The sequence below is a fragment of the Ictalurus punctatus genome, chromosome 12 (assembly GCF_001660625.3).
Source record: "Ictalurus punctatus breed USDA103 chromosome 12, Coco_2.0, whole genome shotgun sequence".
NCBI classification, from domain to species: Eukaryota; Metazoa; Chordata; class Actinopteri; order Siluriformes; family Ictaluridae; genus Ictalurus; species Ictalurus punctatus.
Window position 1 is genome coordinate 20,831,438 of NC_030427.2, and position 16,284 is coordinate 20,847,721.

General features: G+C 37.0%; 1 protein-coding gene across 22 annotated transcripts in view; it reads right to left on the reverse strand.

Moving 5' to 3' along the window:
• Positions 1–10,165: 10,165 nt before the first annotated feature.
• The window catches only part of phactr4a (phosphatase and actin regulator 4a), a 52,513-nt gene continuing 46,394 nt past the window's right edge, over positions 10,166–16,284 (reverse strand). For all 22 annotated transcript variants that reach the window (XM_047159174.2, XM_047159173.2, XM_017481399.3 and 19 more), the window contains 5 exons: positions 16,192–16,247; positions 14,614–14,675; positions 14,375–14,512; positions 12,234–12,310; positions 10,166–12,027 (listed from right to left, as the gene is read on the reverse strand). In XM_047159174.2, the coding sequence (XP_047015130.1) occupies positions 12,012–12,027; positions 12,234–12,310; positions 14,375–14,512; positions 14,614–14,675; positions 16,192–16,247 (349 nt within the window). In that variant the 3' untranslated portion in view covers positions 10,166–12,011. The remainder of the gene's footprint in view (positions 12,028–12,233; positions 12,311–14,374; positions 14,513–14,613; positions 14,676–16,191; positions 16,248–16,284) is intronic.

A 16,284-nucleotide genomic window follows, 5' to 3' on the forward strand; every position in this document is an offset into this window, starting at 1 on the left:
CAGAATGCAAGTATTTGTAAATCTCATAAACCCATATGTTCTTCACAATAGAACATATCAAATGTTTAAACTGAGGAAATGCACCTTTTTAAGGAAAAATTAAGGTAATTTTTAATTTGATGGCCACAACACATCTCAAAAAAGTTGGGATGGGGGAAACAAAAGGCTGGAAAAGTAAGTGTTACTAAAAAGAAACAGCTGGAGGAACATCTTGCAACTAATTAGGTTAATTGACAAGAGATCAGTAACATGATTGGGTATAAAAAAAGAATATCTTAGAGAGGCAGAGTCTCTCAGAAGTAAAGATGGGATGGAATCTGGATGGAAGTATTTGTTGCTCTAAAACCTGTATAGTATATACCTTTCAGCATTGATGGTACCTTTCCAGATCTGCAAGCTGCCCATTCCAAAGGCACTAATGCACCTCATAACATCAGAGATGCAGGCTTTTGAACTGAGTGCTGATAAAAAAGCCTGATAGTCCCTCCCCTCTTCAGTCCTCTTTAGTAGAGAGGACCTGGCATCTGTGGTTTCCAAAAATACGTTTGGAGAAAGGAAAACACTGCATTCCAGCATAAGAACCTTATCCCATCTGTGAAATATGGTGGTGGTAGTATTGTGGTTTGGACTTGTTTTGCTACATCTGGGCCAGGAAGGTTTGCCATCATTGATGGAACAATGAATTCTGAATTATACCAGTGAATTCTAATTGAAAATGTCAGGACAACTGTTCATGAACTGAATCTCAAGAGAAAGTGGGTCATGCAGCAAGTCAATGACCTTAAGAACACAAGTCATTCCATCAAAGAATGATTAAAGAAGAATGAAGTTAATGTTTTGGAATGGCCAAGTCAAAGTCCAGATCTTAATCCAATAGAAATGTTGTGGAAGATTACAAGGGGTCACATCAGATACTGAAAGCAAAGGTTCACATACTTTTGCCACTTACAGATATGTAACATTGGATTGTTTTTTCATTTGTCTTGTTTGTTTAATTGGGTTCTTGCTGTTAGAAAATCTGATGATGCTTTAGATCATGTTTACACAGACATATAGAAAATTCACAAACTTTCAAGCACCACTGTATCTTCAAATTAGCAAGGCTACTGGGGTAGGTGGTATTTTTCTGGAGATGCTGAAGGCATTGGACTAGCATGTCAGTAGTGTATTCCAATTATAGGACTCCTCTGTCTCTCAGGAAAAGTATACTAAAGTATTCTGAAGAGGAGATGCAGTCTGATTGTTGAAGCTATCATTCAATGTGAACAATGTGTCTTCCATCCATGGACCAGGGTCACTGGGTCACTACTTCATGTGCTCCAGTCTCTCTATGACTGCAGTGAGAATATGTGTAATCTTGGCATCTACTCAAAACAGTTTAAGATTAATGTCAGACTCAATCAAAGATGTGTCTTGCCTCTACTCCTGTTTGTTGTGTTCATGGACAGGATATCAAGTCCATTATTGAAAGAGAGAGAGATGTCTATTATGGTGGGGTCTTGAGGTAACATTCCACTTATTTTGAGGTGATGATGTTCTTTTGGCCCCATCTACAGTGGACATCTGACACACACACAAACTTTTCACTGCTCAGTGTGAAATCAGCCCCAAGGCCATGGTTCCCTCATAAAAAAGTCTTCCATGAAGTGTTTTCCATAAAAGTGTCCTGTATGGTGAGAATTTGCAACCTCATAGGAAGGAAAGCCTGCTGATGAATCTTACAGAAGGATATTGGGAGCTTGTTTAGTAAAAGTTTTATCTGAAAACGTTCTCGATGAAAAATATGGATCCATGAGACACATTTAAGATAACTAATTAAGGATTAACATTAAATTTTAATAGTATCTGTGAAATCAAGAGCTTCCAACCTACCATCTGCTCTACAATTAGAGCATACAGTTGAACATTTAACAAGTAGGAAAAGAGAAGGATTTTGAGAGTTTCACTGTCTTAATTAAAAGAAGTCAACCATATAAAGATAAGTCAGAGATAAAAAAAAAAAAAAAGCTTCACTATTATAATTTTTCCAGATAAATTAAAATGCTGTCACACAGCAAAAGTTTTTTGCGTGTTTTAAAAAAAAAAATTTTTTTATGGATGCCAAGATAGCGTGTTTTTGACAGGAATATAATTATTAGAATAATGAAGGGACAATGTGTCATATTTCGACATTCAGTTTTAAGCCTAAATCATGAGAAAACTGCTCAACTAAGTGTATTACTTTTAATATCTGACCATTGTCTTTTAGAAGCAAAGTAATGTAATTTTGCTAATTACAAATCATACATTCCCTACCAAAAATTTAAAATAGTTTCAAGCTATGATCATGTGAAATACTGAATTACAATAATTCAGTAACTAATATGAATAAAATGGGAGAGATCTGGCAACTCTTACCAACTCATATCAAAACCAATAGCATAAACCATGGCTAAAAGGCATGACAGGGTGCTAACTATCTATTAATAATGTATAAATAAAGTCATCTTATTAAAGTTAAAAAAAAGAAAAAAGTATCCTTTTCTTATTTAGGAATAAGAGAAATAAAGTAATTCAGTTATATGTAGTGAACAGAACTCACTACACATCAAACCTTGAAGTGGAAGGGTTACATCAGCAGAAGGCATAATATGTTCTGCTCCTGTCAGCAAAGAACAAGAATCTGAGGCAACAGTGGGCACAGGTTCACTGAAACTGTTGGCAGTTGAACATTGGGAAAACATTGCCTGGTCTGATGAATTTTGTAGGGTTTGAATTCAGGCTGCTCTTGGTGGTGTAATGGTGTGAAGAATGTGTTTTTGGCACACACTGGGCCCCTTAACACCAACTGGGCATCATTTGAATGTCACAGACTATCTGAGTATTGTTGCTGACCTTGTGCATCCCTTTATGGTCACCCATCTTACAGTGGCTACTTCCAGCATGATAATGCACCATGTCACAAGGCATAAGTTGTATCAAACTGGTTCCATGTCACGAACATGTCAATGAGTTGCCGACAATGTACAGCTGACAAATCTGATGTCATGTGAATCAGTCACGTCAACATGGACCAGAGTCTCTGTGGAACATTTCCAACATTTGCCATGAAGATTTGAGGCTGTTCTGAGAGTATAGAAGGGGTTCTATTCAGTATTCTTATGCTGTTCATAATAGTTTCCTTCAGGTCCTCCATGGGAGAGGAGATTGCATGAAGAAATTGTAACACTCCTTTCTAGGGACCAGACTGAAATATGTATTTATCTGCACTCCGGGAGAAATAAATTAAGTTGACATAGTTGATCAGAAAATATAGAGACCGGCATTTCCATAGTATATCTGTCCTTGGGGGACATGGCTTATGTAGCGAGTATAATTAACTGAGCTTTGGAACTGCAGCAAAAAATTTTGTTCTCATCTCATGGGATGTCAATGAAAAATGACTGTTTCCCAAGGCAATGGCAAATTAACAGCTTTTGATCATTAATCTCATTTCTGTTTTTTTCCCCCTTTTTGTTCCTTTTTCATGGATGCAGTTGCTTGCACTTGAAGAGAACCTTGATTGACTCTAATTGGTCCACAACTAACAACAGCATTGTTTTTTTATCATAGAGAAAATGTCACTTGGCCTGAATTTCTCATGAGGCTTTTGTGTAATATGAGGATACGTAATGAAAGAGAAGAAACATGTCGAGGTGGGGGGAAGACACAAAACATCTTTCCAAGATGTTCCATTATATGATCTACAGATGGAGATGTAAAAGCACCTTCAATTAAAATACAAAGTGTACACCACACTGTAAGACTTATTCTCTCCGCTTTTAATTTAGCAGGAGATGGAAATCCATCTGCCTTCTGATTAGGCCAAGATGAAATAAAAAGGCCTTTCATATAGTCTATTAAGCACCTCTATACAAGTCCTCCATTTGCTACAGCTGCTTTTCACTAGCGCTTTATAGAATCTCATCTCCATCCCTTAATATTTGTTCTCATCAAGAATGCACATTGCTTCATTGTCCTGATACAGGTGCTCAGAAGACTCTGTCAAGTTCTCAGTTCCCATTCATATCCATTTATTACATCTACTTTTTCATACTTAAAGGGTATGACAACCCAAAATTCTTTTTTTTTCTTTTCTTTTTTCTTCTTCTTCTTTTTTTTTTTTTACTGCAAACACATTCATACAAAAGATTATTGTTGTATTCTGTTAATAAAAGGTTATTTAAAATACAATTTTGTTTGGATTACTCTGTTACTTGGCCTCAGTGGACTTATTGCATAAACACTTCCACATTCTTTTTAATACTGCTCCTGCATTTCTGGTTCTTTCACTGCTCCCAAAGGTTAATGCCAATGATGTTCATCAGATATGTAAGAATACTTGCAAATCCTCTTATAGCCAGCTGGAGAAAGGCTTCAAACTATATGCTTTGTTATACACTATATAGCCAAAACGTTTGTGGACACCTGTCCAATCACATGCATATGAGCATTATGAATGTCCCATTCCAGATTTAGCCCTCATTTACTGTTATAGTAACTTCCACCATTCTGGGAAGGCTTTCCACTAGATTTTGGAGCGTGGCTCTGGGGATTTGTGCTCATTCAGCTACAAGAGCATTAGTGAGGTCAGGCAGTGATGTCGGTTGAGGAGGTTCCAATTCCAGTTCATCCCAAAGGTGTTCAGTGGGGTTAAGGTCCTGTGAAGGACACTCAAGTTTTTTCACTCCAACCATGTCTTCATGGAGCTCACTTTGTGCGTAGGGGCATTATCTTGCTGGTTAATTAGATTTAATATAGGAATAATAGAGAAATCTGAAGTACACTTTCTGTCTCACTGTACTGATGAATGTAAACACAAGAGTCACAGCAGTAGTCCATTCATAACGAAATAAGGAATTTTTGTCCCTCTATTACATATCTCCTCTATGACAGTGAACTTTTGATTGTCAGAATCCCCAAAACATGCATCACTTATTTAGCAGGTCATTATAGGTTGTTTGTGAAGCTCATGCTGCTTGTCTAACACTTTCCTTACCTGTGTTTATAATGTAATGATTATTAGCCATGATTCAAACTTGCGTTGGTAATACAGTTTAGTTTTATTAGATGTTTCATTCATATCTACAGCAATATGGTTAAACATTGTGCTGGTCAGTGATGTGACCGCCGCATGACCCTGCTGTCTCTCTGCACTCATCCTACACAGGCTCGTAAGTAAGCGGGCCTCTGTCAGCCTGAGCGTTTGTACTGAGTGCTTCTATATAAGCAATTATGTCGATAGAAACTTTACTCATCCTGTCAGAGAAGTGATCACAGGAACTAAACTGGCTTGCTGATGTTCCACAACATTAATTTAACAGTTAGAAAAAACCATAACTAACATCAGATCACAAAGAAGCAGTGATCAAAAAGTGTTTATATTTATCTGCAGTGGGAAAAAAAATAAAAAGCAAACAATAAAAAAATCAAAAGATGAGAAAAGGAGCTAAAGCACTGGTAAGAAATTGGCATTACTTATTGATGTCATTGAAATGGAAAAAGTTATTGAGTAACTAGCTAATATCTAGAGTAAGAAGTGTCAGGCTAAAACACCTTAAGTTGCTAGCTCTTTACTGGCTATGCCAAACAATAATTACTGCTCGAGTTGTCGAAATGTCAATACTTTTCGAATCTTACCCAACCAGTGAGGAAATGGTTTTCCTAAGTTAAACCCTTTCACCATGCTAATTAGCCTGTTGGTCAGATGGTTTTTTTTTTTTTTTTTAAGGGAATTATTTGCGGCATCTTCAGCGTTAGAACCAACAGAACCAACTTTTCCTTGTATATATACTGTAGCTCTTGTTCAATTTTGTTTATTTTATTGTATAATCTCTTCTTTCATAATCCAAGATAATGATGTATTATTAAGGAACATGGAAAAAAAGAAATAAGGAATAAAACACAAATGGGTGGGTTTTATAGGAAACTAATCAACAACCAGGTGGTGTGACACAGCCAGATTTGAATTCCACTTACAATATGAATGATTTGTTTTGTCCAAATTCATATTATTAATGTTGTGAATGGTACAGAATAAGTCTCTATTCCTTACATCCTTGCAAAAATGCATTAATCAGGCAATGTTTTTTTTTTTTTTTGCCTAAGTTTTCTACAGAGGGAGGCACTAACACACAAGCCACACATCTCGCCCACACAAAATTCTCAGCTCACCCAGTTTACTCCCACTGTCTGTCACCCACAAGCACAGGTAGTCCCAAGGCCAGGTGTTTTATCATCACATAGAATCTCTCATAGAAAGACTACTATATATAGTATATAGTATATAATACATAATGTATAATATATATTTGATACTCTCACCATCCAGTTTATTTGGAAAGATTGGAAAAACACTGGTCCTGTTTTTGGTGATAGGAATGGAACAAAATGTTGTCTTCTGCTTTTGTAGCCCATCAAAGTGTGATGTGATGTGTTTTGCATTCTGAAATGCTTTGTAGTCACCACAGTTGTGGCACAGTCAAAGTCACCCCAAAAAGCTAGTGGTTAAGAATACATTGGCAGATGGTGGCAGACCATCTTATCTCAATAATGAAGATCCTCTCACAGCAGCATTGGTGTTTTTGCCAATAGAATGTGAATAACAATTGGTTTCCATCTTCCTTGGCTCCTTCTTTCACTCATGCATGAATGATGAATTTGCAGAGACAATGCAATGGCATTACATAGAAAAGTTGAAATTGTGAAGGGGACCCAAAACTAGCTATACGTTTTAAGGTGTAAAAGTAATAAATAAATAAATAAATAAATAAATAAATAAATAAATAAATAAATAAAGCTGAGAAATCAAAGTGGGAATCACTTTCATTTCAATTTTATTTGTATAGCACTTTTAACAAAGCAGCTTTACATAAAAACATAAACACAGGATACAGATTTTAAATGTGTGAATTTATCTCCAATGAGCAAGCCGGTGCCTTTAGGGAAAACTCCCTAAGATGATACAAACCTTGAGAGGAACCAGACTCAAAAGGGAACCCATCCTCATCTGGGTAACAACGGATAGTGTGAAAGTAAAGAAAAAATTCATTATAGTTTTATATGAAGTCTGTTTTGTTGAACTAATCCACTGTTCACTAAAGGAGACTTGACTACAAAATTGTATGTGGTAATTGCAGTCCTAAGGCCATAGCAGCAACCGTAGTTCCAGCACCACAGCGCAATATGAAATTGAGGTCCAAAATCATTTCCGCGTACTTTAAGCAGCACCACCCTCAGTAGTCTCCATGCCGCACTGCTCGGGGTTGTCCTCAGTAGCAGAATGGAGCCTCCACTTGAAGAAAGCTCCATCCAGGGGTAGGGCATCAGGATGGTTTACTTCCCATTGTAAACTTGCCTTTTCACTTCTGGGAGTAATCAGACTTTATAACTTGGATATGTGCCAACAAGACACCTATAGTAACCACTGTAGCTTTCAGAACTACTGTATATACAGTAAGTTAGAAAATGTGAACATTTTATCATGTGAAGTCTCATGCAGTCACACGCATATTTGGCTCAAATTTCTAAACAACAATCAACATTTCCCTTTGTGTTAAATGGTTGCAACAAAAAAAGAAAAAGGCTAGGAACTAAAGCCTTAACAAACACAGATTTCAGGGAAAATAAATTAGGCCTGTGGGAGCCAAAATGCATAACAAGCTCATTGCATAACAGCCATCATGCTGCTTCACATCGGTGGAGTATCAGACTCAGGAGATACAAACACACACACACACACACACACACACAAACACACACGCAGAGAAGAGAGAGAGAGAGAGAGAGAGAGAGAGAGAGAGAGAGAGAGAGAGAATAAATAAAAAGGGGATGAAAAAAGAAACAAAAACAATCACAGCAGTAGAAATACAAGTGAAGCTGAGCGGAAGCATGCTAGGGAGAGAATATATTATCAAATAAATATATAAACAATATTATTTTACAGTTGAGTGCATGCTAACATCGATCTGAGATCTCATCAATTGCAAATGAGCTTAAGCATAAACAATAATGACACTAGCTTGTTAATTAACATTTCAAAAGCTCTCACAACATGGAGAGAGAGAGTAGCCATTCAAGGGCGCAATTAATATACCCTGAAACATGGATATATTAAAGATTGCCATTAGCAAAAACAATGTATGCAATGTAAGACTCACTCACCTGTTCACCTGTACCTAACAGCTTAATCCTAAAGACTCGTGCTCATAATGAACATATTTTCAACATACATAGTACTCGTTGTCTTTATAGCATTCAACTGTAGAAGAGTAATGATGTATAATCACACTATATCTGGTGTCATTCAGAAGAGGATGAGTTCCCTTTCAAGTCCATTTCCTCTCAATGTACATCCAGAATTCTTTGTGACATTGTCTATTGTTAAAAGTGCTATACATATAAAATGAATTGAATTGATTTGAATATGCTCAGAGAACAGGCTAAATGCAATGCTGAGGAAAAAAAAAAATAAGAGTGCAAAAATAAAAGTATGCATCTGATACCATGTGTACAGAAGAAGGGCTGTTTTAAGTCGAGTTGGAATGAGCAAGCTTATGGTAGAGCTCCCTCAATAGACTGAGGAGTGCATAACAGTTCAAAAGCAAGAGCAAACGTCAGCTTCACAATAATTTAAACCATGCATTTAAACCAGGGCTTCTTAACGTTTTTGCAGCCAGAGACCCCTTTATCTGTAAGATAAATGAATAAAAAATAAATGTAATAATAATATTAATAATAATAATAAATCAAATCCACTACTCCCTCTAAGTACAGATTTATTTTATGAACTATTCAAATATTAGGCTCATTATTCAAATGTGTACAGTCATTTATTTTCTGCCTGTTTATTAGAGTTTTTTATTCCTGAACTTTCCACTGAGGTCCAAGTTGGCAATATTTATAGTGCTACTTGTTTTTCAGTTATTAAGTTTTGGATTAAACCTATTTAATTCAATCCACTAAGCAGATAATCTAATAACAACGTAATAATAAATACAGTTTATGATAATGATGAATTGTGATTTCAGTTGTAACAAAATTAAACAAAATCCCAGACACCCTGGATTTTCTCCCCAGATCCCAATTTGAGTGCCACAGTTTTAAACAAAAGCCAGAAAACACATTTATATCAGAATATGCAGCAGCAGCTCATGACCATAGATTTTGGTTGGGCAGGATGACTTTAATAAAGACATAGCCTCAGACAAAATTAAGTCGAGAGTCTATAAGCTAGTAGTTAGTGAATTTTTTAGAGTAACCCAGTAATAAGCAGTTGAGAGTTAACTACATCCAGAATACAGTACAGCTCATTGTCAGCTGTTTTAGATGTACATTTGTTTGAGGTAATATAATTGACCAAGGGTGACAGGTTTTCCAGCCCAACTACATTACAAAAATAAATAAATAAATCAATAAATCCACACAAAATGCCTGAAACTAGCTCTTTTTTCCAGTGTGATGTACTCCTCCCCCCATTTCTGATGTACAGATATCACTAACTATCCCCATTTCCCTCTCTAGGTGTTTGCACTATATCTTACAACAGAAATGGTTCTGTGCATCATAGACACACTGTCTGCAATTAATCTTTATTTGTTTTGTGAAAATGTATAATATTTTTTTCTGATTATTGGTCATAAAACAAGATATTGGCATCATGGCGTATTTTAAAACTTGCCCAATTTGGCAACCTTGTCATTAACCATCTAGTACCGCTCATCGTCCTCCAGTGAAAAGCAACTGTGGGGCAGCGTGATTCCCTCCCCAATGGACCTCTATTGCAGCAAGTTGCAGTAATAACTTTATGGAGCTAAATAGGGCACTGAGTATGCTGCCCTGTGACTGCACAACATCTAGAAAGTTTAATATAATGTCAGCCAAACAGAATGTCTGTCAAACAGTGGCACTTTTGCAAATCGTTGGTCATGCAAAAAGACTATAATATAATATATATAGTATATAATGGGAGTTCAAAATGTATGGAGAAAGTCATAAAGAGTAGTGGACATGCTGTCACTAAGTAGAAGTCTACATGAATAAACAAGTTTGAAGAAGAAATTTGCCCACCAGACGGCACAAAAACTCAGATATACCAATTTAAGTGCACTTTCTCAAAGGCTAATAACCACAATTTGACAAAAAAAGGTATCAGAAATTAAGAGTTTTAATCAACTTATGAAGTGAATTATGAACATCAGTCTTTTTTCACCATAAAAAATTACTAGAATAAAAGTTTGAGTACCATTTTGCACTACTTACACATACGTATATACGTACACACGCAATATAACCTTTGTGCCTTATACACAATCTTTTAGTAATACCGTAATTACAATTAAAACATCTTTTAAACATTTGGAAGACAAAATTATACAATTATCAGAACAGTATATATCTGTACAAAAGAGGCCTACTAACAGCCTTGAACAGTGTCATAAAATCAACTTGGACCAAAAAAAGCATATAAATGTACAAAAAAAACAAAAACAAAGTGTGCATCATTTTGTCATTTTTAGGTTCACGAACAGTTTGCTTGTAACAACAATTTTAACAGTTCTCTTTACACTAAAGATCTGTGTTGCATTTAAGCTCATTTCATCTCTGGAGAAGTGCCATGTTGCTGTTTGGTAGCAAAGACAAAAAAATGAACACCCTTGTCAGACAGTGTTACACTAATATGAAATAAAAGGAATAACAGTAAAATGCACATTGAGAGAAGAGGGTACCCTTGAGTACTAATCCTGAGATTTATATGGATGTATGTATGATAAACAGCAGTGGTAAATATAATGTCATTACTTTACATAACTTTCTCTCTATTGATTTTTTTTTTTGTGGGCACCAGTATTTATCTCGGCATTTACAAGGCAGTGTGTTACAGCATATGCAGATACACACTCCTCTCACACATGTACACACATGCACACACACACCCAAGGGACTGCATAAAGTAGCTGACTAATACATTCAATAGTCACACTGTAGGGATGCCAATTAGTCAAAAAACCACATCACTAATATCAAATGTATGTTTAAGTGTAGAGCTGTGTGCAGGATTATTTAATCCCACACCGTTGTCCTTTAAATCTAATTAAAATTTAAACAAAATATCTGTATCCCACTTAACTATTGTATAGTCCAGACTCATCTTTGAACATTACTTTCAACTTGTGCATCACTGTGAGCCTGGAAAGCTGCTGTATGCTCTGGTGATGGACATGAGCTTCAGTGCTACGTGCTCTCAATTTCAGAATCAACAATTCAGCTGAACAGACAGGTTGGTCCTAAAAAGCTGGGAATTGAATTTATAGCCCATGTATAACTGTTAACTGAAGCTCAGTTCATAAGACATTCTTCTTGGGGTTTTTTTAGCATCTAACTTCACTAATAAAATAGCCTAAAACTACAAAAAAAAAATAAAAAAAAATAAAAAATCGTCAACTACTATTTTTTTTTCTTAAATTACCAGGCGACTAGCAAAAATGAATCATCATGCAAGCTCTAACACACACAATGCCATGATGTCACAGTCACATTTTGTTCGTAGTCCAAAGATCACAGTGCCATCCTTAACATAAATAAAAGATCTCTATATATTGCATATAGATTCCAGATTAGGAAAAAAAACAGTGTTGCTTCTGTTTCTGCATCACAAAAACCACCAATAATGGCTGTTTGGGTGGTGCAATCAGCAGACTGGGACCAGGAGCTGTGTGCACCATGAGGCCAGTCAGAATTCCAGAGAGCTCTGTGCAGCCCATGCCTGGATGCCTGCTGTCTTAAGGCCTAGCACCAACTGATATGAACTCAGCAGAAATCAAAAAGCCCATGGTAGCTTAGTTCCTACTGGATTGGCACTGCACTCCAATCCTCAACAAACAAAAATTAGATACATCAGCGTCTTGTACAGCTTGTATGGCTTCCATGGCTCCACTGGATTTCCAAAGCTTTGTACTCTCTCTTCCGCGTTCTCTTCTCTCTGGCGGTGTCGACTAAGGACGATGAAACCTGTAACATAGAGGAATCAAGGGATCAATTTAAAAAAAAAAAAAAAGTGCTGAACAGAGAATCGAGTGGATGAACTAAACAAAAGACGGTTTCTAATGTTAATGGCGCACAGTGTTGCTTCTGAAGCAAGAAAAAAAAAGCTCACTTTTGTATTACAAATAGGATTGAATCTACGTGTAGTTTGAATATACGTGTAGATGATTTACCTGGTGTACATCCTGCTGTCCTCATGAACGTCCATCTCCGAACTCTTAAACTCATTCAGCTCCTTTCTGATGGCAGCCTGCAGTTTAAAAAAAAAAAAAAAAAAAAGGGGGTGGGGGGGGTGGGGGGGCAAAAACAAAGTGAAAAAACAAATATCCTAAGTAAACAAACTGACACGCAAACCAAGAGACATATTAAGAAAAATAAAGATTCATATTCAGTTTAGAGTTCAGCCTGGCTTATCCTATGTTCACACAAGCTCGTGACTAAGTCATTAACTATACAAAAGTGCATGGATCTTTGATTTCAGCAACAGGTTTTCTCAATTCTACATATGATTCCTCAGACCAATCCTGTGACGCATGTGGTCCAACATTTCTCCATTTTCACTCTCAAACCTTCAGCTCATACAGCAGATTAGCTCCCATTTACTGTTTGATGCACAGAAGAACTCCCATTAAATGCAGACTTTACAAAGAAATATATAGCTTGGAAGGAAGAGATCTGGGCTGACTCAGGTACATAGCATATGTAGCTAGTACAGTTAGTTTGCTTTGAAAATCTGCCAACAATGATAGTACAAAGCCTGACACGTTACATTTAAAACAAACAAGCAATTCTCATACTGATTAGTGCTTCATATGTGCTTAACATAGCCTTAGAAGATATATGTCGCTACTATAGTTTCACAACGAATCCAAAACACCCGAAACAAACAAACAAACAAAAAAAAAACAACAAAAAAAAAAACAACAACTACTATGGACTCCTGTGACTAATTAGCACACAACACAATTTAAAATGTATTTACTTATTATAATAATTGTAAGTAAGAATTTGTGCCACAAGTTCTAAGTATAATGACTAATACAACAATAACTACTGTGATATACAATCCCCTCTGAATGTATTGGAACAGCAAGGCCAATTAAATTTTTTTCACTGTACATTGAAGGCATTTCGGTTTTGAGATAAAAGATGAATACAAGACGACTGATCAGAATTTCAGCTTTCATTTCCTCATATTTACATGTAGATGTGCTAAACCTTTTGTTTGAACCCACCCTTTATTTTTTCCTCAAGCAATCAAAAATACTGGAACATGCGAATGACAGATGTTTCTTGCTGCCCAGGTGTGCCCTGTTAAATTGATTGTTTCAAGAATTAATAGCTCTGAATGTCTACTTTTGGTTTGAGCCCTAGGTTTCAGCTGTGAAGACTGCAATAGTAGTTAAAAAGTATAAACCAACATGAAGACCAGAGAGCTGTCTATGGGAGAAATACAAGCCATTTTGAAGCTGAGGGGAAAAAAAAGGAAAATCTATCAGAGCCATTGCACAAGCATTGGGTGTAGCCAATATAACAATTTGGAATGTCCTGAAAAAGCTGTGGTTTGATATGCAACCAAATATTAAGCATTATTTACTTTAAGACTATCTGTTCCTATACGTTTGCTCACCTAAAAATTGGATGGTTTGCCATCAAAGGTGCCATGTTTTACGTCAACACATAGATAAACATGAGGAAATGAAAGCTGAAATTATGATCTATCGTGTCATGCTTATTTTTAAAATGTGCCTGTGGCTCGTAGAATGAACTTGAGTATGTATGGGGATGCTACTGTGTTTTGTTGGCCACTGAAAGTAGGTCTGACAGAAATGAGGTAAATCTGCACTAGGCACACGAAATCAACTGATGAGCCACTAATGATCGCAAGTTCCTGCGCTCCTTAAAAACACATTCCTCCCTGCATAAAGCCATGTGTGCAAAATCTTCAAGCAAGACATCAGGGCAATCGACCTGTAGAGGCACCTTTTATGGGATTTTACTTCACACTATAATCTCTCAACTGTCTGCACCTTTTAGAATCAGCTTGGAGTGATTGAGCTTTTCTACCACTAGGCATGTCTGTATACACACAAATACAAGTAATTCTAAACATACACACATCCTCACACACAAGAATAACCCGCTAAAGTACATACTACAAGTAGAAATGTGCCTACATACTGTTTACACACAAAACTACGAATAAGAACCGATGATATACGAGAGCCCTAGATGAACTGCATCTGATAAGCGTTAAAACTAAACTGTGCAAATTAGGAATCCCTGGACAATTGTTATGTGAACTGTTCTGTACCTTATCAGCAGGTGTAAGTTTAGTCCAGGGTTTATCTGCACGGCGGTCATAGTCTTCAGCGTGTGTGCACTCCACATACTCGTGGAAGCGTAGAATCTTTCTTGCCTGGAGCTCAGCTACTGTGGGCCTCTGAGACAACTGCAGGAACAAAAAAAGTTACATGAATACACTCCTTTAGCAATATACATGAAAAGGGCTTTTTTTTTTTGAGAGAGAGAGAGAGAATGAGAATGTCCAACCTTTCTTGTAAGTCTGCGTTTGATCTCGCTTCTCTCAGCTCGTCTGTCTGCCTCATTCTTGGCTAGAACAAGAAGCAAATAGTTTGTTTATCTGAGAAACATGTGAATGGTCTCCCCTCTCTCTCTCTCTCATATACACACAAAAAAGAGCTCTGCATAGATTCATCTAAAGAGCTGTCTGCCATACAGGTGTGTGTATTTAGACTCCACACAAGGCATCTTTTCCACTAGCCATTTTCTCCCACTATTGAGCCAAATGATTCTGAGCTAGAAGAAACTAAAATTCAGATGGAATTTCCACATGCTGAATGGAAATGTTTTATCTAACTGTACTCGACTAGCCAAAACCGTACTGATGAGATGGTGTGTACTGATAGGTTTGCTAGGCAAGACAGTAACTACTGTGAATGATGAGCATTAACCTTTAATCATTCGTCTTTTCGGTTGACCGCTGCATCAAAAGGATGTCTATATTCTGCTATTAATTTAAGAGGAACTATGCTAATCAATCTCAAGAAAATCAGACCCTACCTCACCGAACAGGCTCTTGTTATCTCAAAACTGGACTACTGCAATGCACTACTCTCGGGTCTCCCAGCCAGCTCCATCAAACCCCTTCAGATGATTCAGAATGCAGCAGCATGTCTCGTCTTCAACCAGCTCAAAAGAGCCCATGTCACACCTCTCTTCAACTCCCTCCACTGGCTTCCTGTAGCCGCCCGCATCAAATTCAAGGCCTTGATGCTCACCTACAAGACCTTGTGTGGGACAGCACCCTCCTACCTCAACTCTCTCCTGAAGGCTTATGTTCTCTTGCGCAATATGCAATCAATTAATGACCGACGCTTAGTAGTGCCTACTCAGCGTGGCTCAAGGTCCCTTTCCAGAACCTTCACACTAACTGTCCCGCAGTGGTGGAAAAAACTTCCAACCTCAATCCGGACAGCAGAATCTGTCACTATCTTCAAAAAACAGCTAAAGACCCACCTCTTCCGTGAGCATTTAACTAACCCCTAAAATGCCAACCCCATATTATCCTTAAAAAACAAACAAAAAAAACCCCCACATACTCTGGCACTTACACCTCTACTCTGCGCACTTTGCTTTTCTAGAACTCAATTAATGGATCTTGTATAGTAGCACTACTTGCATTGTTCTCCACTTGATACATCACTTTGCTTGCATTTCCTCATTTGTAAGTCGCTTTGGATAAAAACGTCTGCTAAATGAATGAATGTAAAATGAATAAATGTAAATGAGCAGCACGTAACACAGAAAAAGCAACTGTAATCATGTTTTCACAAGCCGGCACCTTTCAAACATGGCAGCTCTAAGTATTTGGCCATACAGTGCAAAAACAGGCTTACGGAGTATGGATAATAGTTCCATTTTGACTTGATCTTAAAAAAGGCTCTTTTTGTGAAGCCTTATAAATAATCAAAGCACATTATGAAAATGTATAGCTGGAAAGGTGGAGGTGTGGTATTTTTACGATGCACTTTAAAAGGGCAAAAAAAGAAGTGTGTTTTCTTTGAGGAAATTATAAGTCTGTCACTGGAGTGTGTTGTAAATACTGACCTTGCAGAATGTTTCTTTGTTCAAGTTCTTCTGGTGTTGGTCTCTGACTCAATCTCCTAAAATGATACAATATCAAACTTTTAATGTGTAATA